The sequence below is a fragment of the Podarcis pityusensis genome, assembly GCF_964106645.2.
Source record: "Podarcis pityusensis genome assembly, chromosome: Z".
Lineage (NCBI taxonomy): Eukaryota > Metazoa > Chordata > Lepidosauria > Squamata > Lacertidae > Podarcis > Podarcis pityusensis.
In genome coordinates, this window is record NC_138044.1 from 50696120 (window position 1) to 50720158 (window position 24039).

At 45.1% G+C, this 24039-nt stretch overlaps 1 protein-coding gene across 1 annotated transcript in view; it reads right to left on the reverse strand.

The window, feature by feature from the left end:
* Positions 1 to 4190: 4190 nt before the first annotated feature.
* LOC308467853 (uncharacterized protein) overlaps positions 4191 to 24039 on the reverse strand; it is a 34736-nt gene continuing 14887 nt past the window's right edge. The window contains exons 5-12 of the mRNA XM_080989503.1: positions 23373 to 23555; positions 22200 to 22359; positions 16059 to 16163; positions 14054 to 14107; positions 12314 to 12392; positions 9746 to 9935; positions 8418 to 8695; positions 4191 to 4571 (exon numbers count right to left, since the gene is read on the reverse strand). Of these exons, the coding sequence (XP_080845629.1) occupies positions 4564 to 4571; positions 8418 to 8695; positions 9746 to 9935; positions 12314 to 12392; positions 14054 to 14107; positions 16059 to 16163; positions 22200 to 22359; positions 23373 to 23555 (1057 nt within the window). The 3' untranslated portion in view covers positions 4191 to 4563. The remainder of the gene's footprint in view (positions 4572 to 8417; positions 8696 to 9745; positions 9936 to 12313; positions 12393 to 14053; positions 14108 to 16058; positions 16164 to 22199; positions 22360 to 23372; positions 23556 to 24039) is intronic.

Genomic DNA, 24039 nt, shown 5'->3' on the forward strand with positions numbered 1-24039 from the left:
CAGAAAGGTTCAACCTTGCGGGTTTCCTCTTCATATTGACAACTGGGAGGAAGGTTTCCTTTTTGGAAAAAGGATTTTCAGAATCGTTTTTTACAGTTATATTAGAAATACATAGAAAAGTAATTATGAAGAAAACCCCCGCCCCACCCTCCCTTTATATATAACTCTTAGAATCATAGAATCATAGAGTTGGAAGAGACCACAAGGGCCATCGAGTCCAACCCCCTGCCAAGCAGGAAACACCATCAGAGCACTCCTGACATATGGTTGTCAAGCCTTTGTTTAAAGACCTCCAAAGAAGGAGACTCCACCACACTCCTTGGCAGCAAATTCCACTGTCGAACAGCTCTTACTGTCAGGAAGTTCTTCCTAATGTTGAGGTGGAATCTTCTTTCTTGTAGTTTGGATCCATTGCTCCGTGTCCGCTTCTCTGGAGCAGCAGAAAACAACCTTTCTCCCTCCTCTATGTGACATCCTTTTCTATATTTGAACATGGCTATCATATCACCCCTTAACCTCCTCTTCTCCAGGCTAAACATGCCCAGCTCCCTTAGCCGTTCCTCATAAGGCATCGTTTCCAGGCCTTTGACCATTTTGGTTGCCCTCCTCTGGACACGTTCCAGTTTATCAGTGTCCTTCTTGAACTGTGGTGCCCAGAACTGGACACAGTACTCCAGGTGAGGTCTGACCAGAGCAGAATACAGTGGCACTATTACTTCCCTTGATCTAGATGCTATGCTCCTATTGATGAGGCCCAGAATTGCATTGGCTTTTTTAGCTGCCGCGTCACACTGTTGGCTCATGTCAAGTTTGTGGTCAACCAAGACTCCTAGATCCTTTTCACATGTACTGCTCTCAAGCCAGGTGTCACCCATCTTGTATTTGTGCCTCTCATTTTTTTTGCCCAAGTGCAATACTTTACATTTCTCCCTGTTAAAATTCATCTTGTTTGTTTTGGCCCAGTTCTCTAATCTGTCAAGGTCGTTTTGAAGTGTGATCCTGTCCTCTGGAGTGTTAGCCACCCCTCCCAGTTTGGTGTCATCTGCAAATTTGATCAGGATGCCCTTGAGTCCATCATCCAAGTCGTTGATAAAGATGTTGAATAAGACCGGGCCCAAGACAGAACCCTGTGGCACCCCACTAGTCACTCTTCTCCAGGATGAAGAGGAACCATTGATGAGCACCCTTTGGGTTCGGTCAGTCAGCCAGTTACAAATCCACTGAGTGGTAGCATAGTCAAGACCGCATTTTACCAGCTTCTTTACAAGAATATCATGGGGCACCTTGTCAAATGCCTTGCTGAAATCAAGGTAAGCTACATCCACTGTGTTCCCTTCATCTACCAGGGTCTGGTATATAAGAGTCTGGTGACTTCTGTTTCAGTGATTCTGAAGAATTGTGCATGCACATGAAAGCTTATGCCAAGAACAAACTTAGTTGGTCTCTAAGGTGCGACAATTTTTAATTTTTTTATTTTGACTGTGTCAGACCAATACGGCTACCTATCTGAATCTATTCTGATTATTATTATTATTGAACCAACAATAGGTCAATACAAAGTCAGTTTCAGAAGCTCTGCATTTCTCCGTGCCTACAGCAACCGTTTTGGATCATCTGTTAATAACCAATGCAGGCTGCTTTCAATGGGAAAATTTATTTAACAGTGAATACGCGTTTACGTACAGCATTCAACAGGCATCAGTTTGCACAGGGGAAAAACTGGAGTCATCATGCTTGTCCAAATGATTGTCTCTGCCAGAATGAAGAGAGTGATCATACAAAAATACATTTTGTTTCAACCTAAGGCACCGCTCTAAAATATTTGGGAATGGCAAAAAGGTTTGGGAGAGGGCAGAGGATGAGATGGAAAGGGGGCTGGATCTCTAGTTCCCAACTGCAATCCCAAGAAATGGGGCATCGTGCCAGTATGAACATCTGCCCTGAAAGCCGAGGGGTCACTGATCTGGGAAGCCGCTCTTTATAGAATAAATTATTATTAATCTTTTGACAAGGGACACCTAGCGATTCAGGACTGGAGGACAAGGACACAGCTGCCGTTCTCTCTTAGCCACAGACTTCATCCCTTTATGCCAGTGGTGGCATAAAGGCCCAGATTGGCCATCACTGCTTTACGCAGAACACTGTCCAAGGGCTGGAGGCTAAATAGGTTGCTTTATGCCAGTCATGGCCAAACTTGGCCCTCCAGCTGTTTGGGGACTACAACTGCCATCATCCCTAGCTAACAGGACCATAGAATCATAGAGTTGGAAGAGACCACAAGGGCCATCGAGTCCAACCCCCGGCCAAGCAGGAAACACCAGTGGTCAGGGGTGGTGGGAATTGTAGCCCCCAAACAGCTGGAGGGTCAGGTTTGGCCACCACTGCTTGACACAAACAGCAGAGGCAAGCAGCGAGGTCAAACGAAGAGAAGGACAGAATAATTAATGAAGACAAAAACAAACAAACAAAACCACAACACACACACACACAACCTCAGGGGTTCGATACTGCTTTTATGTACACCAATATGCACAAAACTGACGTGTGAATATCAACTTAAATCAGGCACCCCAGACGCGGCCCTCTGGATGTTTGGGGACTACAACTCCCATCATCCCTAGCTCACACGACCAGTGGTCAGGGATGATGGGAATTGTAGTCCCAAAACAGCTGGAGGGCCGAGTTTCAGAATGCCTGACTTAAATACATGTTGCTGTTGTTTTTAAACCTGTTCAAAGTGCAAGCAATGGCAAGCACACAATAGGGAGCATAGGACAGGGGTGGCATTGCTGTGGGGCTGGCGCTCACTTCAATGGGGCTTGGCCCCAAACCTGCGCAAGCCCAGAAAAAACAAAATGCGCAGTGATCCAGCTTGACAGATTGGGCATGTTGCTGACGCCGCGCCTCTCACTTTCTCGACATGTTCAGATGCGCGCTGGCTTCACAACAGTGAAGAGGCTTCCCCTGTGGAAACGTATTCCGGGTGGTGCATGACTTTAAGATGGCTTTCAATGTAAATAAAGTAAATAAAGATGGGTTTAAAGCAGGCATAAGCAAACTCCGGCCCTCCAGATGTTTGGGACTACAATTCCCTAGCTAACAGGACCAGTGGTCAGGGAGGATGGGAATTGTAGTCCCAAAATCTGGAGGGCCGGAGTTTGCCTATGCCTGCTTTAAAGGTAAATCAGGGAAGACGCTCCATGCAGTGGGCTTCCCGGGCCCCCTCCAAACATTTGGTGTTGGGGTGGGGCTCCTGGCAGGTTATTTGGGCATTGGTCTTGGCCATTCTGGCCCCCCTTCCACGCACTTTGCGGGTCCTTGCCGAATGTCTCATGGCGAGTCGTCGCCATCAACAAGTGGGGGCTGACAGCAATTTGTAGGCCCCGTAGAGCACTGCACACCATGTTGCCATAATGACACTCGACCGTTGTCGGTGGGGATCCAGTTGCGGGGGAAGCCGCTGGGGCACCCGGGCGGCAAATATGACGCGTACCCGGAGGCGCACCGATCCTCCCGAGAGTGCTGCCACCTGCGCATATACGCCCAGCATGTGGTGCCGCCTGCTGGGGATGGGAGTGCTGCCCGCCTGGCGTATTTGCGCGATCAGCGGGCGGATTTCCGCAGCGGCAATTGTGCCTGTCACGGAAATTCACCCGCCACGACGCCAATCAGCCTGGGGGGGGGGATTTTGTCAACCCCCACCCCAGGCATGGGCCACCTCCGTCCACCAGTGGCTAACAGCAGTTTGCAGCCCCGACAGCGCTACATTACAATGACGGCACTCGATCATTGTTGGCGAGCTCACCGAAATACCGTATTTTCCCCTGTGTAAGACTAGGTTCCCCCCCTAAAATATAATGTCGAAAAGAAGGGGGCATCTTATACACGGATACATCTCCCCCCATTTCCTTAAATCTAAGTCCCCCAAAACAGGGGGCGTCTTATACATGGGGGCGTCTTATACATGGGGGCCTCTTATAGATGGAAAAATGTGTAACTTGCCACTTGCCACGAGCAAGACATTTGTTGCCAAGCGCCGGAAGAGATCTTAGCCCTAAGCTAGATTTTTTTATGGCAGAAACAGTCCAACCTGTCACCAAGGAAGATGGCTCGCTCTTAACGATTGAAACGAAGCTCTCCTTCAATAATGGAGCGTGCATGTGAAGCCAGTTAAGACAAGGACAAGGTGGTTTAATAAAGGTTAGGTTTCATTTTATTAGGCTGGCTGTGCTCTGTGCAACAATATTTGGTAAATCTCCAATACAAGCTACTAACAGAATAATGAACAATTCACGGAAGGGAAAATGTTTCCTTCCCGTCCCTTCGAGAAACCTGCGTTCAAACAGTCCCTCTAACGAAAACTCATTAAAGCAACAGTCTACCTGAAAGGTTTCCAAGGTGCAAAGTTAGGCGGGGTAGACTTTACTTCTTTTCCGGCACCAAACTCGGGGGGGGGGGGGGGTTCAACAAGCAGCTTTTCCAAAAACAAGGCCTTCATATGACTTGGGGGGAACCCCAAATTCCTGAAGCGGAGAGTCTGGAGTCTTTCCAGGGTCCTAGTGTTCACAGTTCTGTTCAAAAGCGAGAGAGAAAGAAAGAACTAATAAGAAACGGAAGACAGGTGGAGTTTTAATTGCAATTAGTTACCACATTTTTTCCGTGTGTAAGACTAGGTTTCCCCCCTAAAGAATAATGTCCAAAATTTGGGGGCGTCTTATACACGGGGGCCACCTCCCCCATTTTCTTAAATCAGAGTCCCTCAAAATAGGGAGCATCTTATAGATGCAAAAATACAGTATTTGGCTGCGCAATAGAGATATTGGATTCTTGTCTCGTTACACGTATGAAAGCTGTTTTGGGTCACTGCATACTATCCCTTGCTTTTTCCTGTAGGACAGGGATGTCCAACTCTCAATAGACTGTGATCTACTCCCAGTACAAAAAAAGTGGCAGTGATCTACCTGTTGTCATTGGACGGATCGAAGTTGTGGAGCTTCTCTTGGGAAGCAAATGAATGATTGGAACTGAAGATAAGAATGAGTGAAAGGTAATATATGAATGAATGGAACGGAATATATGAATGAATGGAACGGAATATATGAATGAATGGAACTGCAGGAGTGGCCAACTCTCAAGAGACTGCATTCAGAATTAAAAACTGGCTGTGATCTACCCTTGTTTTATGGGGGGGTTTAGCTCAAAGTTGTTGAGCTATTTTTAGGGAGGGGCTTTTTTGGGGGGGGAGAGTTCTGTTTTCTGGGGGGTGGGTTAAAGGCAACGGATAAAGGGGTAAAGTCACTCAAGAAAAAAATCACTATGCATAAAAACAGCAGCACAGAGAAAGTTCCGTCTTCCCTTCCAGAGATCATACAACAATGGAGGGCTGGGCGAGGGAGCCAGAGATCAACTACGATCTACCAAAACCTCGTGGGGATCTATCAGTAGATCGCAACTGACCTGTTAGACATCCCTGGAATAGATGAATGAATGGAACTGAATGAGCATTGCGATACACACAGAACATAATCAAAAGTCGAATATATTTAATACACAGTTGAGGGTCTTGAACCCCCAGTCCAATAGTGGACCTTAATTTGATGGTCCACTTTTTGGCTAGGAGCCAAAAGTTGCTGAGCTTTTTTTGGAAAGGCAAAGTTGTCTGGCTTTTTCCAGGAAGCCAAAGTTGCCACGTTTTTTTTGGAAAGGCAAAGCTGTCCGGCTTTTTTCCGGAAGCCAACATTGACGAGCTTTTTCTAAGGAAGCAAATGAAGGAAAGAAACGGAAGATATGAATGAATGGAACGGGAAATATGAATGAATGAAACCGAATAAGCCTTGCGATATACACAGAACATAACAGGAAGCAGTAGTTGTTGAGCTTTTTTTATTCCTTTTGTTCTTTTTTATTCTGGGGGGAAGGAGATCCCTGAGGAGCCAAAGATCTACCAGGAACACCCCGTGATCTACCAGTAGATTGCAATCTACCTGTTGGACATGCCTACTGGCGGACTAATTGCAGTCGTTCACAGTTGCCAACAGATTGACAATACCCATTGAGTCCCACGATCCCTAGCTAACAGGATCAGTGGTCAGGGATTATGGGAATTGTAGTCCAAAACATCTGGAGGGCCGAAGGTTGGGGTTGCCTGAGTTAGAAACTGGACCCAGCAACATTCAACATCCCATCTCAGGCCTATTTCATTGCTCATCTTCTAACACTGTGTATGCCATCAAATGCCAGCAGTGCCCTTCGGCTCTCTATATTGGGCAAACAGGCCAGACTCTATGCCAAAGGATAAATGGGCATCAATCTGAAATCAGGAATCACACGGCAGAGAAGTCAGTTGGCCCTCCAGCTGTTTGGGGACTACAACTCCCATCATCCCTGACCCCTGGTCCTGTGAGCTAGGGATGATGGGAATTGTAGTCCCAAAACAACTGGAGGGCCGAATTTGGCCAAAACTGCAATAGGAGAACACTTCCATCTCCTGGGAGATTAAATACAGGATCTCCAAGCAGCTGTCTTATTGCAAAACAATTTCAGAAATAGGCTTGAAAGAGAAGTGGGTGAATTGCAACTTATCACTTAGCTGAAAACTATGGGGTCTGAATAGAGATATTGAATTCTTGTCTCTTTACACACGCTAAAGCTATTTTGGGTTATCTGCATACCATCCCTTGCTTTTTCAGTCATTCATAGTCGCTAGCAGGTTGACCATACCCACTGAGTCCTACGACCCTTTGGAGAAAACCCCACCCCCACTATATATCAGGGTCTGGGGACTCCCCTCCCTCTATATATCAGGGTCTGGGGACTCCCCTCCCTCTATATATCGGGGTCCGGGGACTCCCCTCCCTCTATATATCAGGGTCCAGGGACTCCCCTCCTTCTATATATCAGGTTCCGGGGACTCCCCTCCCACTATATATCATGGTCCGGGGACTCCCCTCCCTCTATATATCAGGGTCCGGGGACTCCCCTCCCTCTATATATCAGGGTCCGGGGACTCCCCTCCCTCTATATATCAGGGTCCGGGGACTCCCCTCCCACTATATATCATGGTCCGGGGACTCACCCTCCCTCTATATATCAGGGTCCGGGGACTCCCCTCCCTCTATATATCAGGGTCCGGGGACTCCCCTCCCTCTATATATCAGGGTCTGGGGACTCCCCTCCCTCTATATATCATGGTCTGGGGACTCCCCTCCCTCTATATATCAGGGTCTGGGGACTCCCCTCCCACTATATATCAGGGTCTGGGGACTTCCCTCCCTCTATATGTCATGGTCTGGGGACTCCCCTCCCTCTATATATCAGGGTCCGGGGACTCCCCTCCCTCTATATATCAGGGTCTGGGGACTCCCCTCCCTCTATATATCAGGGTCTGGGGACTCCCCTCCCACTATACATCAGGGTCTGGGGACTTCCCTCCCTCTATATGTCATGGTCTGGGGACTCCCCTCCCTCTATATATCAGGGTCTGGGGACTCCCCTCCCTCTATATATCATGGTCTGGGGACTCCCCTCCCTCTGTATATCAGGGTCTGGGGACTCCCCTCCCACTATATATCATGGTCTGGGGACTTCCCTCCCTCTATATATCAGGGTCTGGGGACTCCCCTCCCTCTATATATCAGGGTCTGGGGACTCCCCTCCCTCTATATATCAGGGTCTGGGGACTCCCCTCCCTCTATATATCAGGGTCTGGGGACTCCCCTCCCTCTATATATCATGGTCTGGGGACTCCCCTCCCTCTGTATATCAGGGTCTGGGGACTCCCCCCCCACTATATATCATGGTCTGGGGACTTCCCTCCCTCTATATATCAGGGTCTGGGGACTCCCCTCCCTCTATATATCAGGGTCTGGGGACTTTCGCTTCAGTGTATTTGAAGAAGTCTGCCTGCACACAAAAGCTTTGATCCAGAAGAAACATTGTTGGTCTCTAGGTTGCTACTGGACCATTTTTTCATTTTTTAAGATTTATTTTGACTGCGTCAGACCAACGCAGCTCCCTCCCTGAATCTAGTATAGGGAGCTGGTTCACAAGTGCCAGAGTTCGCAAAAAAGGGGGCCCTGGGGACACCCATTTTAGGAGGAAGCGGAAGGGCTTCATTAACCCACCCAAAACCTCTCCTTTTATTTCCCTCCAACTTCAGGTCAGTCAGCATCCTTCTTTCCAGCCCTGCAGCCCAGGTTTCAAGTATTTTGAGAACCCTGAACGCCGAACTCAAATGCGAATTTGCCACCTTTCAATGGAGAGGTGGTTTGGTGCACTGGGCAGACCCCTGTGACTGTATATTTAATATTTTTTAGATCTCCTGTTGAAAGCAGCCCAGAGTGGCTGGGGAAATCCAGCCAGATGGGCAGGGTAAAAATAAATTATTATTATTATTATTATTATTATTATTATTATACCTGATGCGGTCTCTATCGGTTTGGTCAAGGAATTCACGGGACTTTCTTCTTCAAAAGCCAGCCTGGGACTCGCAGGTACAACAGCAGCATCTTTCAAGCTCTGGGTGGCTTTATCTGCAGCCATGGTTGTCTTGGGATGGATGCCGAGTTCAATGATTTCTTCAAAATTCCATGTCGTAGATTTCCCATTCAGGTTAGATAGAAATCCAGTTGAGCGATCCTCTTTGTTAACGCACGAGATTTCAGAGTTCTCAACAACCGTTTCCTTTGCTGGAGGACTGGGAAGAGAGCAGGGTGGATAAAAATCAATGACTTTAAAAATTAAAAATAAAAATTGATTTTTAAAATAAGATGCTTTTGGAGGGAAAATCTTTCTAAAGATTTTTTTATTTCAGTTTTATGACAGTCCAAAGCTATTCATCTGGAAAGAAGGATTTGTTTTAAGTTTTTCATGTGTGCTAAAACTCAGTCTTTAAAAAAACAACGTTTAACCATATCAGTTAACAAACAGGGATACATATGCTATCATGTTATTGTTTTAGTGAAATAAATGGTTAAATTGTGATGAAGGAAATGATTGCTTGTCTCCTTCTAATCAAGTACAGCAGAAAAGTTGACCAAATAGTTCACTTATGAAACTTCACCATCATTTCATCATTATCTTTCAATGTATTTCTTAGAGTAGAACCAAATCAGTATTTTTTGATATAACTGTAAAAACTCCTCTGAAAATGCATGATTCCAAAAATGAAACCTTCCTCTGGTTGTCAATATTAAGAGGATGCCAGCAAGGTTGAACCTTTCTGTAAAAAAGGGGATATTTTATTGATTGATTGATTGATTGTGTGATTGCGGAAATGGATAAAAGCCCCCCATCCAAACAATGACTATCATCAGTGCAGGTCAGAAAATAAAAAATTTATTTCTATTTTTATCATCTACAATATCTTATTTCTTTAATGGTACAGCACACTGATGATTGCTTTCGTTTTATGTCTTGATGGTCTCGTTAGAGTGTAAAATTCATGTTAAATTGCTGCTTTTAAAAGTCTGGAACGTATTAATCCCTTTTGCATGATATTCTATGGGAAATAAGTGCCTTGGTTTTGGAATGCTTTGGCTTTGGAATAGATTTCTGGAACGGGTTAAGTTTGAGAACCAGGGTACCTGTTTTACAGAAAGGGTCAGCCTTGCTGGCATCCTCAGTTTTGGAATGCTTTGGTTTTGGAGCGGACTTCTGGAACAGATTAAGTTTGGGAACCAAGGGACCACTGTACGGGGCTGTTTGGGGGAGGGGCAGGAGTGGGCAACACCTGCACCAAGCTTACCTAGCTTCTTTCACCTGAGTCAAATACATCGAATTCCCACCACCATCGTCGTTCTTCCGATCAACCTCCTCCTCCTCATCCCCATTTACAAAGACACTGTCCGGTTCCATTTTTGATCTGTCTTCCAACGCGGCCAAATCGCACACAGCCTCTGGACCGTCTTCGAGGGAGGAGTCATATTTTGCCTTTTCTGAAACAACAACAACAAAAATAAATATTATTATTAATACCCCGCCCATCTGGGCAGCTTCCAGCAAAAGATTAGAAATACATTAAAACATCAGTCATTCAAAACCTCCCTAAAGAGGGCTGCCTTCAGATGTCTTACGTCAGATAGTTGCTTATCTCTTTGACATCTGATGGGAGGGCGTTCCACAGGGCGGGTGCCGCCATTAATAATTAAGAGTCACCACCTGAAATTTGGAGTGCGGATGGTGGTAAAAGGAAACTATTTTCAAACTGCGACTGAAGATGTAAGGCAGGCAGGCAGATGGCAGGCTTAACTAACCCCATGCTATTCTTTCCACAAGAGGGAATGAAAGCCCTCTGCGCCAGAAGCCCCTTCCGAGAAAATCAGGGAATACCTCCAAGCTAGCTAAGAAAGCAGGGTAGATAAAAATCAATGATTTATAAATAAATAAATAAACAAATAAATAAAATTGGATTTTCTTGATTTAAATTGGATTTTTAAAAATTGTTATTGATTTTTAAAAATTTAAATTGGATTTTTAAAACAAAATGCTTTTGGAGGAAAAACCTTTCTACAGATTTCCTCTTTAAATTACATTAGAGTCCAAAGGCTATTCATCTGGAAAGAAGGATTTGTTTTAAGTTTTTCATGTCTGCTAAAACTCAGTCTAAGTCTCGGGGCCACTAGGGGGTGCATTGGAAGATGGCCGACAATACCATCTCTCCGACCCACACGGGGTAATTAAGAGGCTGTTATGGGAGTAGGCAGCCTCCCTTGTTGCCCCAAGGAAATGGGGAACACTGCCCTTGCCTGCTGTGCCCATAAATCACCCCCTAATTCGAAAGAAGGGGGTGAGGGCCCTAGGCAGAATGCCCCCGTGTGGACATCGGCTCTCCTGGATGCTGTCTCTGATCGCGCACTAGTTGCAGCAATTTGGAATAATTAATTACAAAAGAAGCAAATGCACATATTTCAAGTGAAGAAGGGGAGTGAAGTCTGCTAATTTAAGTGACCTCTGTGAAAGAAGACAACGGGCTGGAGAAACAGGAATATTTTACGATGAAGATACACCAAAGGCGGGGTATGTTGACAACGGGGCTGAATGGGTGGGGGGAACCTTTTTTACTTTCCTTCTATGTGATTTACAAGAACCCCTCCTCATTAGAACCGTCGGTTGAACTGACCCAAGCAGGATGATTAAGGTCTGTGTGGAGATAAACTTTAACCAAAAGTATGCTTTATGGAGACCAAGAAGCAATTAGAGCTTTTGGGAATGACACAGCAATTAATTCAGGGTCGCCATCTTGCCAAAGGATTTATAGCCGGGAGGAAGTACGGATTTGTTTTCAGACTGCATTCCTAGTGAATCTCCTCAGAGGTTTTGAGAAAGGAGGCAGATTGGTGAAGATTAATGACGCTAAGACTGTTTTGATGTATGGAAGTGATGTTATATGGAAAACGTCTGGATATGGCTACTGGATAAAAAAATTAATATCCACGCAGGATTACAAACTGTTCTAACCAGCTTGCGGAGACTATCAGAGGTCACAAAGAGAAAGGAAAAATATATGAAAATAACAACAAGAGATGTGGAAAAATAATAAGAAAGGACTGGATAGTACTGTGAACATCATAAGGTTAGATTTGTGGACATTAAAACAGCAGTAAGAAGCAAGAAGTTGATTGGATCCTTTCGGAATTTGAAATATGGGTACCCCCAACAAAAATTTAAAATTTGGCTGTGTAATTTGGAATTTATGTAATTTGGTTTGATTTGATGTGATTGGTCGGTTAATAAAAAATTATTCTTAAAAAAAAACCCCTCAGTCTAAGTCGTTAAAAAAAAAAGTTTAACCCCATCAGTTAACGAACATGTATACATCTGCTATCATGTTACTGCTTTAGTTAAATAAATTGTTTAAATTGTGATGAAGGAAATGATTGTTTGTCTCCTTCCAATCAAGTACAGTGGAAAAGTTGTCCAAATAGAAACCGTTAACTTATTAAACCTCACCATCATTTCATCATTATCTGTCTATGTCTTTCTAAGAGTAGAACCAAATCAGTCACTTTTGATATAACAGTAGAAACTACTCTGGAAATTTATCATTCCAAAAAGGAAACCTTCCTCTGGTTTTCAATATGAAGAGGAAGCCAGCAAGGCCAACCCTTTCTGTAAAAAAGGGTTTTATCATTCCAAAAAGGAAACCTTCCTCTGCTTCTCAAGATTAAGAGGATGCCAGCAGGGTTGAACCTTTCTGTAAAAAAATTTAAATCAAGTCTTCCTGACTAGGGATTTAAAACGGGATTTAAATCGATTTAATTTAAATCAAATCCACCCGGCAAGGAAGACAAACAGTCGCAGGGCTGCCCCTTACCAGGCTGATCTTGCTTTTCGAGGCCCAGCTCCTCATCTTCTTCGACGCCTTCATCCTCCTCATTGGACTTGTCGTCGTTCTGTGTTAGAGGAAGCAGAAAGAGTCAGTTGCAACATGAGCTGCTGGTTATAAGATGGCCCTGTGCCCAGCTGGCATCTGAAGGACATTACAAGCCACAGATAACCTTCCTCTGGTTGTCAATATTGAAAAGATGCCTGCAAAGTCAAACCTTTCTGTAAAATAAAGGATTTAAATCAAGTCTGATTGAGGCCATATAGCACTGGTCCTGAAAGACCTGCATTGGCTCCCAGGACGTTTCTGGGCACAATTCAAAGTGTCAGTGCTGACCTTGAAAGCCCTAAACGGCCTCGGCCCAGTAGACCCGAAGGAGTGCCTCCACCCCGGACGCCAGGGTCCCTCTCCCCAGGGCCTTCTGGTTCCCTCCCTGCAAGAAGCGAAGTTACAGGGAAGCAGGCAGAGGGCCTTCTCAGTGGTGGCGCCTGCCCTGTGGAATGCCCTCCCGTCAGATGTCAAGGAAATAAACAACTATTGGACTTTTAGAAGACATCTGAAGGCAGCCCTGTTTAGGGAAGTTTTGAATGACGGATGTTTTAATGTATTTCTAATCTTTTGCTAGAAGCCGCCCAGAGTGGCTGGGTAAACAGAGCCAGATGGGCAGGGTACAAATAATAAATTGTTGTTGTTGTTGTTGTTACTGGAAGCTGCTTAGAGTGTCTGGCGAAAATCAGCAAGATGGGCAGGGTAGAAATAAATATGATGATGATGATGATGATGATGATGAAGAAAGCTGTCAGTTGTAGTCTCAAAAGACTGCAAGAGGGAGGTTGCCAAATTTCCCTAATATGCAATCATTTTCAATCATGGCTCAGGCAATCCGTATTTGCCTCTAGGAAGAGTATTCTGCCTTAAAAGTTGCCAGCGAAAGAAGATTGGCAGATGAAATTATTGGACTATGCCTAATTGGCCAAACTGATGGGGAAAATCCAGAACCAGTAGGATCGGACTTTTCTGAAAGGCGGGGACAAATATATGTTATATCTGAAAGACAATTGTAAAAAACATACATCGCTAGCAGGGTTGCAGGAAGTTTTGTCCTGTTAAAATTACTGCTCGTTACTTATCTTCATTATTTTAGTTTATATATAAGACGATGATTTAATAGTAATAAGAAAGGTAAAGGGACCCCGGACCGTTAAGTCCAGTTGCGGACGACTCTGGGGTTGCAGCGCTCATCTCACCTTGCTGGCCGAGGGAGCCAGCGTTTGTCCGCAGACAGTTTTTCCAGGTTATGTGGCCAGCATGACTAAGCTGCTACTGGTGAACCCAGAGCAGCGAACGGAAACACCGTTTACCTTCCTGCCGGAGCGGGACCTATTTATCTCCTTGCACTCTGACGTGCTTTTGACATCTGGAGTGGTGGAATTTGCCTATGCCTGCAATACAAGGCAAGTATTTGTCCAAAAACGGAGCCAAATGGAGCCAAATGTTTCATTTCTTTTTGCATACTGTGATGTTATGTATGAAAATATGTGTAAAAACCAGTAAAAATTCTAATGAAATGAAATGAAAGCTGCCACAGCACATCAGCATCAGATCAGCTGTGGGAGCTCAGAGAAAACCACAATTTTTAAGACAGGCGCCAACAACGTTCCCCTTGAACACTAGCAACAGAAATCAGAGGTAACCAGAGGCCTTTAGCCAAAGTTGGAAGACATTTACCTTGGCGTCGTTCTGCTCTGCCTTCCGGGTCCTCCTCATTATTTCTTCTATTCTCTGTCAAAGAACAGTCACACCACTTAGATAACGCCAAGACTCAGTTAATAGCAGCAGCAGCAGTAGTAGTAGTAGTAGTAGTAGTAGTAGTAGTAATAATAATAATAATAATAATAATAATAATAATAATGTATTATTTTGACCCCGCCCATCTGGCCCTTTCCTTTTCCTGCTTGGAGACCCTTGAATGCCAGCAGGGAGTATTGGTTAGACTTTGACTGCAGTGGTGGTCAAACTTGGCCCTCCAGCTGTTTGGGGACTACAACTCCCATCATCCCTAGCTAACAGGAGCAGTGGTCAGGGATAGTAGGCATTGTAGTCCCAAAACAGCTAGAGGGCCACGTTTGGCCACCATTAGGTTAGAGAGAGACCTGGCTCAAAATCCTCTCTCAGCTATAAAAGACACATTGGTGCATCATGGGCCTGTCATGTTATCTCCCTCCTAAAATCCCTCAGAGAGGTTCAAAGAAATAAATGGGGCTGGGGAGGAAGCCAAGCATACTTTGTTGAGCTCCATTGTAAAAGCAGCCCAGGGCTGATTTTGGGGACAACAACTCCCACCATCCCTGACCGTTGGTCCTATTAGCAAGGGATGATGGAGTTGTAGTCCCAAAACAGCTGGAGGGGGTCAAGTCGGGCCACCACTGCATGAGACAATTAAATGAAAGGGACCCCAAATGCCAAATATCACTGTTAGGCCATAGAGTAGGCAAACTAAGGCCTTGGGGCCGGCTCTGGCCCCATCGCCTACTCAATCCGGCCTGTGGACGGTCCGGGAATCAGCGTGTTTTGACACGAGTAGAATGTGTCCTTTTATTTAAAATGCATCTCAGGATTATTTGTGGGGCATAGGATTTCGTTCTTTTTTTTGTTTCCAAAATATAGTCCAGCCCCCCACACTGTCCGAGGGACAGTGGACTGGCCCCCTGCTCAAAAAGTTTGCTGACCCCTGCTATAGAGCATACCCAATGCCCCACCCACAACCCCCGCCAGCATACAAGGGAAATCCCGGCCTTCGACTTGTATCCACTGCTATGGTCTGCGTCCACCCAAGGGCTTATCCAGCTGCTTTTTCATGAAACATTATATGTCTCTTTTGAAGGATATGGCAGGGATGTCCAACTCCCAAGAGGCTGCGATCTATTCACAGTGCAAAAAATTGGGCAGTGATCTACCTGTTGTTGTTGGACAGATCAAAGTTGTGGAGCTTTTTCTGGGAAACTAAAGTGGTTCAGCTTTTTTTTAGGGGCAAATGATTGAAGGAAATGGAATATATGAATGAATGAAACTGAATATATGAATGAATGGAACTGAATGAGCACTGTGATATACACAGAACATAGTAAAAAGTCGATTATATAAAACACAGTTAAGGGTCCTAAATCTGCAGTCAAATAGTGGACCTTAATCTGATGGTCAACTTTTTGGCTAGGAGTCAAAAGTTGCAGGGCTTTTTTTGGAAAGGTAAAGTTTCTGAGCTTTTTCTAAGGAAGCAAATGAATGAATGGAACTGAAGATATGAATGAATGAAATGAACACAGTTGAGGGTTCATGAATCTGAAGTCAAATAGTGGACCTTAATCTGATGGTCAACTTTTTGGCTAGAAAACAAAAGTTGCTGAGCTTTTTTTGGAAAGGCAAAGTTGTTCAGCTTTTCTTAGGAAGCTAGAGTGGTTGAGCTTTCTTTAGGAAACAGTAGAAACAGCAGTTGTTGAGCTATTTCATTCTTCTTTTTTTTACTTTTTCTTTTTTGAGGTAGTGGGAGGAGATCCCTGAGAGACTAGATATTGACCAGGAACACCCCACAATCTACCAGTAGGTTGCGATCTACATGCTGGACATGCCTGGTATATGCACACTGCAATGCTCTTTTATTGCAATGGCCGATGGAAATAAATTCATTCATTCTTTTGAAACAGAGGACTGAGAGCAGAAAAGGAAGGCGTCTCACCTTTTTCCTCTCCAGCCGCTCTTGCTTGTTCCGCTGCACAATCTGCTCCCGTTCCTGACGCTGCTTCTCGGCTTCCTCCATAGCTTTTGCCTCGGCCTCTTCGCGCTAAAATTGGGGGGAAGAGGAATCACCGCCGGAAAACCCTTTTGTTCCCAAAACCCCACCCGAATGGAAACCGGGAACAGCTCTCCAAACTGCAAGGCGTCCAGCGTGTGCAAGAGATTCCGTCAATGGAGTCTCCGGAAAATCGGGCATGTCGCTCAGGAAGACAGGTGAACTAATGGCAGTGTACTGCAAGAAGCAAAGATTGCCAGTGTCGAAGCGATGATCCTTCAACATCAACTTTGGACCGGTCATGTTGTGTATCGCCTTACACTGGAAAGTGTAACGCTGGTGGTCCACAAAAGAGGTTGAAAGATCTCAAGGCAAATTTTAAAAATGTAGTATAAACACCGACAACAGGGAAACACTGGCCTGTGAGCACTCCAGTTGGAGAACAGCCTCGACCAAAGGCGTCCTGGGCTTTGAAAAATAAAAAAATCTTTCCAGTAGCACCTTTAAGACCAACTAAGTTAGTTCTTGGTATGAGCTTTCGTGTGCAAGCACACTTCTTCAGATGCTTGCACAAGAAAGCTCATACCAAGAACTAACTTAGTTGGTCTTAAAGGTGCTACTGGAAGGATTTTTTTATTTTGACTATGGCAGACCAACACGGCTACCTATCTGTAACTGGGCTTTGAAGACACTTGAATTCGGGACACGAGGGAGAAACGGGCGAGGAAGAAGGAACCTTCACCAGGATCAACCCCCGCCCAGAAACCCCACTGTGGAAGGATGTGCGGATCCGGAATTGGCCTCCACCCTCACTTACGGGCTCACTGCTAAAATCCATGTTGATGGAAGACAATCTGATTCGGCTACGAGGGATTGCAAAAGAAGAAGACAATAAGAATAATAATGGCAAGGGAGGTGGGGGACTGTGGCCCTTCCGTAGTTGCTAAAATGCCAACTTGCCATTCCCAGCCAATGGCCACGCCGTCTGGGGCTGAAGGGAGCTGGAGCCCTACAAAATCTGGAGTGCCGCCACAGGCACCCCATAACTGCTATTAAGCAGCTAAGAGCCAGGGGGGAGGCTAATCTTTTTGGGGCTGAGGCTCAGCCAGATGGGCAGGGTAGAAACAGTAAATTAATTATCATCATCATCATCATCATCATCATTGATCCTGCATCATGTAGCAGATGTGGCGTTCTCCACCCACACCCCATGACAGATATTGTAGGTCTTGGCAAGCAGATATCCCATGGGCTGCAGGGGTTCAAACCCGCCCCCCCAGTATTAGAGGAGGCATAGGCAAACTCAGCCCTCCAGCTGTTTTGGGACCACAATTCCCATCATCCCTGACCACTGGTCCTGTTAGCTAGGGATGATGGGAGCTGTAGTCTCAAAACATCTGGAGGGCCAAGTTTGGCGATGCCTGGCCTATTCAGTCGCCAGGTTATGTTGAGAATCAACTGGAAAAGTCCTCTGGGCTCTTTAGTGGGGCTTTGAGGCATTATTTATTATCATTTACTGAATTTATATACTGCCCTATAACTAGTGGTCTCAGGGCGGTTTGCAGAACAAAATCAAAATATAAAATATATTATACAAGGTAAAGGGGCCCCTGACCATTAGGTCCAGTCGTGGCCGACTCTGGGGTTGCGGCGCTCATCTCGCTTTACTGGCCGAGGGAGCCGGCGTACAGCTTCCGGGTCATGTGGCCGGCATAACTAAGCTGCTTCTGGCGAACAAGAGCAGCGCACGGAAACGCCGTTTACCTTCCCACTGGAGCGGTACCTATTTATCTACTTGCACTTTGACGTGCTTTTGAACTACTAGGTTGGCAGGAGCAGGACTAAGCAACGGGAGCTCACCCCATCGTGGGGATTCGAACTGCCGACCTTCTGATCGGCAAGTCCTAGGCTCTGTGGTTTAACCCACAGCGCCACCCGTGTCCCAAAATATATTATACTGTTTGGTATAATTTGTGTGCGTGTGTACCTCTGCAAACTCTGGGGTTCCCCTGTACAATTGTTATTATTATTATTATGTATATTATGCATAGCGGTACCTTGGTCTTCAAACGCCTTGGGACTCAAACAACTCAGAACCCAAACACTGAAAAACTGGAAGGAAGTTTTCTGGTTGGGGAATGTTTTTTCGGAAGCCATTTTGAGTGCAATCTTTCTGATTTGAGTGTTTTGCTGAGGTCTGTCTGTTTTTGTGATTTATTTTGCGTTTTTGCGGCTCTCTTTTTTGTGTGATTGTGCGGAACCCAGTTCAGTTACTGATGGATAGATTGTGTGACTGTAGTACATTGTTGATTGCTTTCGTTTCACAGATCCATGGTCTTGTCAGAGAGAAAATTCAAGTTTGATGGCTGTTTTAGGGGTTGTTTTTAAAAGTCTGGAACGGATTCATCCCTTTTACCTTACTTCAGGCTTCTGCAACCTCGGCCCTCCAGATGTTTTTGGCCGACAACTCCCATGATCCCTAGCTAGCACGACCAATGGTCAGGGATGTTGGGAGTTGTAGTCTTAAAACATCTGGAGGGCGGAGGTTGAGGAAGCCTGGTATATGTATACAAGCCCACCACCAAGACCGCTCCAGTGATATCAGGATAGCATACGTGGATTAGGGTTATTCCCACTTCCCCAAGGAAACAGATTAGGCTGATAAATAGATTGGGTCAAGACCATGATATTATTATTATTATTATTATTATTATTATTATTATTATAACATAAAGTTGGGTCAAACCCAGCCAGAATCCCAATACAGGGCCATAGGGAATTAGCCAGTCATGCCTCAAAGGAAGTGTACGCCCCACCTTTGAAGGCGACCCGGAAACTCCCAACTAATCCAGATTGCAGCAGCCAGACTGTGGAGTGGGAGTGGCCGCCAAGACCACATAACACCGGTCCTGAGAGACCTGCATTGGCTCCCAGGACGTTTCCAGGCTAGAGCCAGTATGGCGGGGTGCCCATGACGGAGCCTCAAGAACATCTTATAGGGTTTTTATGAAAACCTACGAGATGGCAGTGAAGGCCGCTAAGAAGTCTTACTTCTCGGCCTCCATTGCATCCGCTAGCTCTCACCCGGCGCAATTGTTTAGTATAATTAGGTCTTTAAAGTCCCTAGAGGGACAGCCAAATTTAAATAACAATTTGACACACAGCTGTGAGGCATTTGCAAGCTTTTTTGCGGAGAAGGTCCTGTTGCTCCGCCATGACCTCCCTGCCAATTTGGATACAATAAAGGAACTGGAGGCCCCTCGACTGTCCTCGGGTCCAGTATTGGATCACTTTGACCAGATATCCCCAGCCGATGTGGACAAACTCCTCCGAGCTGGAAAGCCCACCACCTGTCCTCTCGACCCGTGCCCGTCTTGGCTGATTAGAGCGTGTCCAGACGAGGTGCGGGCCCCCCTGGGGGATATCATCAATTTGTCCCTTGGCACCGGGACATTCCCAGGGGAACTGAAGGAGGCAGTGGTGCGCCCGCTCTTAAAGAAAACATCATTAGATCCCTTAGATCTATCCAATTACCGCCCAGTTTCGAATCTTCCATTCCTGGGTAAGGTGATTGAGAGAGCGGTTGCTGAACAGCTTGGTGGGTTTCTGGATGAAACATCTTTATGCGCCCCCTTGCCCAGATTGTCCGGAGTTTTGGAGTGAGTTGTCATCAATATGCTGATGACACCCAGCTTTATCTCTCAATAGATGGCCATCCTGACTCGGCCCCAGACACACTGATCAGATGTTTGGAAGCTGTGGCTGGATGGTTATGTGGGAGCCGGTTGAAGTTAAATCCTTCGAAGACAGAGGTCCTCTGGCTGGGATGGGACGATATGGAATTGAGGGGGCAACTCCCATCTCTTGCAGTGCTGCAATTAGTGCCAGCACCGTCTGTTAAGAGTTTGGGTGTAATCTTCGATAGCTCCCTCTCCATGGAGGCGCAGATTACAGCTATAACAAAGGCGGCATTTTTTCATCTCCGCCAAGCTAAGCAGTTGGCTCCTTACCCAGACTGGATTATTGTAACTCGCTCTACGTGGGGCTGCCCTTGAGACTGACCCAGAAACTCCAGCGGGTGCAGAATGCCACGGCGAGACTCCTTACGGGGTCTTTGCTGCGAGATCACATTCACCCGGTGCTATACCAGACACACTGGCTCCCGGTGGAGTACAGGATCAGGTTTAAGGTGCTGGCTTTAACCTTTAAAGCCCTATACGGCTTAGGACCCTCGTACCTACGGGACTGCCTCTCCTGGTATGTCCCACAGAGGAACTTACAGTCTTCAAATAAAAACATCCTGAAGGTCCCAGGCCACAGAGAGGTTAGGCTGGCCTCAACTAGAGCCAGGGCTTTTTCGGCTGTGGCTCCAATCTGGTGGAACGCTCTGTCACAAGAGACTAGGGCCCTGTGGGATTTGACATCTTTCCGCAGGGCCTGCAAGACAGAGCTGTTCCACCAGGCCTTTGGTCAGGACGCAGCCTGACTCCCTCCTTTGGAAATCTTTACAGAACTTAAGCTTATGGTTGCCATCAATTTGATTTTAATTAATTTTTATAATAAAATGTTTTTAGAATGTTGCACTATTTTATTGTTGTTAGCCGCCCTGAGCCCGGCTTTGGCTGGGGAGGGCAGGATATAAATAAAATTTTTTATTATTATTAATTCAAAGGGTTGGTGCAGACCCTGAAAGCTCTAAACAGCCCAGTAGAGGAAACTTTTCTCTGGTTGTCAATATTCAGAGGAAGGCAGCAAAGCTGAACCTTTCTGTAAAATAAAGGATTTAAATCAAGTCTGACTGAGACCACACAACACCGATCCTGAAAGACCTGCGTTGGCTCCCAGGACATTTCCGGGCACAATTCAAAGTCTCAGTGCTTACCTTGAAAGCTCTCAACGGCCTTGCCCCAGTAGACCTGATGCAGCATCTCCACCCCGGACACCGGGGTCCCTATCCCGAGGGCCTTCTGGCAGTCCCCCCCCCCCCCCGCGAGAAGCCAAGTGACAGAGAACCAGACACCCGCCCTGTGGAACGCCCTCCTGTCAGATGTAAAGGAAAGGAAATAAAGAACCACCTGACTTTTAGAAGACATCTGAAGGCAGCCCTGTTTAGGGAAGGTTTTAACGACTGATGTTTTAATGTATTTTTAATCTCCTGTCGGAGGCTACCCAAAGTAGCTCGAGAAACACAGCTAGATGGGCGGGGTAGACATAAAATTATTATTATTATTATTAAAGCTGACAGCTGAAGTATCAAAAGACTGCAAGAGGGAGGTCGCCAGAATACTGTATTTTTCCATATATAAGACTATATCTTTACCCAGTTTTTAAAATTTTAATATATTGCTTATACTTTATCTGTTAAACATTTTCTGAAATTGAAACTCTAATGTCAAAAGAAGACTCAGCACAACTAGATTAAGCAGAGTTTATGGAATCATTGAGTAGTAGAGAGAAGCTATTGGGTGACCAAGAGATGGTGGAACCACTCAACACTTACTTTGCAGCCCTGTTTAGGGAAGTTTTTTATGACTGATGTATTAACCTGAGGATTGCCATTTCTTTAGTTTAATTTTAATTTATTTGAATTTTAATCCATTGATTGCTTGTTTTTATGTATATTGTGTTATTAATATGATGTAAGCCCAACTCTGGCAGGGGAGGGAGGGATACAAATAAAATAATAATAATAATAATAATAATAATAATAATAATAAATCTCCTGTCAGAAGCTGCACAGAGTGGCTGGAGAAACCCAGCCTGATGGGCGGGGTAGAAATAATAAATCATCATCATCATCATCATCATCAAGTAGGGGCAGGAATCACCAAAACAAAAGACAAGGAAGTTTTCGCCCACCAATGGGGATTATTGCAGTAAGAGATCCCAACACACTTGACTGGTGTAGATTTAAAAATGGAGCTTGGCATGCACTTAAGAAACCTGAAATGAAAATTAAGATCCATTCGATCCCGGGACTGCTGCCCTCAATTCCCCAAAGGGTGCTTTTTGCAGACTGCTGAGCATCCCAGAACATAAAATATTTTCCAGTATCTAGCCTCTTTCCACTCTGCCTCGAGTCCAAACCTGAAGCTGGAGCTCGGCCATCTTCTCCTGCTCCTCCTGCTCGGCCCGCCTTTGCGGCTCCTCTTCCCCTGCCCTCCTCTCGTCTTCCAGTTCCCGGAGGGCCTCTTCCAGCTGGGCCTGCTTCTCAAGGGCTCGCTTGGCGACTTCTTCCTTTCTGATCCTGTTCCAAATAAATCAACAACAGGTCAGATCCTTGCTTTTGCACAGGTAGGATAAAAATCAATGCTTTTTAAAAAAAGAATACTAAAAAAATCAGATTTTTAAAATTTAAATCAGACTTTTTAAAATGGCAATATGAAAGCAGAATCATAATATGAAGGAGGGTGTGAATGGCTGCCCCTTATTGATTTACCGCATTTTTCCATGTATAAGACGCCCCAATGTATAAGACTTGGGGCTCTTTTTGGAGCTCAAAATGAAGAAAGAAAGAAAGAAAGGTAACATTCTGTGTATAAGACGACCCCCCATTTTAAACTTGGGGGGAAATATAGTCTTATACACGGAAAAATACAGTACCTTTCATACCCAGACAAGATAAAACATTGTTTTTAGATGCTACAACCGTAGCGAGAATATTACTAGCCCAATGATGGAAGCAAGAAGAGATCCCAACGAAAGAAGAGTGGCAAATGAAAGTAATGGATTATGCCAAATTGGCGAAACTGGGAAAATTCGGAACCAGCAGGACCAGAATTTCTTGAAACACTGGAATAAATCTAAGTTGTATTTAAAAGACAACTGTAAACAACTGACATCACTAGTAGGGTTACAAGAAGCTTTGTAGGTTAGATTATCATTTATTACTTAATGCAATTCACAAACTGTTTTTTAAGATTATGATTTAATAGTAATATTAATAAGAACAAAATGCATACCAGAGATTGAGTTGGAAAACCATTAGTTGAGGAGGAGGGAAGTTCCAGGATTATCAGCCAAATGTTTCTATATGTAATTTATAGGAAAGCTGTTATGATGGAAAAATTTGAAATACCAATAAAAATTACTATTATGAAAAAATATAAATTAGAGATTAATTTGGAAAACCATTAGTCGAGGAGGAGGGACGTCCTAGGCTGAAACAGCCAAATGGTTTTATATTTTGTATACAAGACTGATGTTTGGATGGAAAATATTTGGAAAAACTAATAAAAATTATTTTTATATATACAGTACCATTCTTCCTCTTCTCTTTGAGCTCTCTCCTGGTCCTTGCGCTCCCTCTGCTCCCTTGCAAGACGGCGCTTCTCGGCCAAGATCCTCGCCGCCTCTTCGGCCGTTGTGGTTGCCAGAGTGGTTTTGCTACTTGCATCTGGAAAAAGAAGGGGTCCGAATGAATGGAAACAGTTGTCGGTGCACCTGCCTTATCTGCTGAAAAGCATGCCCTGTATTAAGTCCTGCTTCCTGTCTAGGCTGTGATAGCCAAAGATTTATTATATTGTATCAGATGGGAAGTTATGTTTGGAAACCATGTGCAAAAACCAATTCTCTCTCTCTCTCTCTCACACACACACACACACACACACACGTACCGTAAGTGTATATGTATGTATGCATGTATATGTCCTGTTTCCTGCTGTGGGAAACGGCTGCCTCCCATGAGATCGGACCCCCGTCGTGCCAGTAATTTAGGGTCAATACATTCGCAGGGAAGGCAAGATGCTCGTTTTCAAGCTATTGTACTACCAATCTTACTTTCCGCTTGTGAAACATGGACCACTTATCAACGCCCTCTCCAACTCCTCCAAAGATTCCATCAGAAGCAGGCATGTCCAAGGTTTTGGGGGCCCAATCCGGCCCACCGGTTGATTTAATCCGGCTACTGTGGCAGTTTATGCCCTGT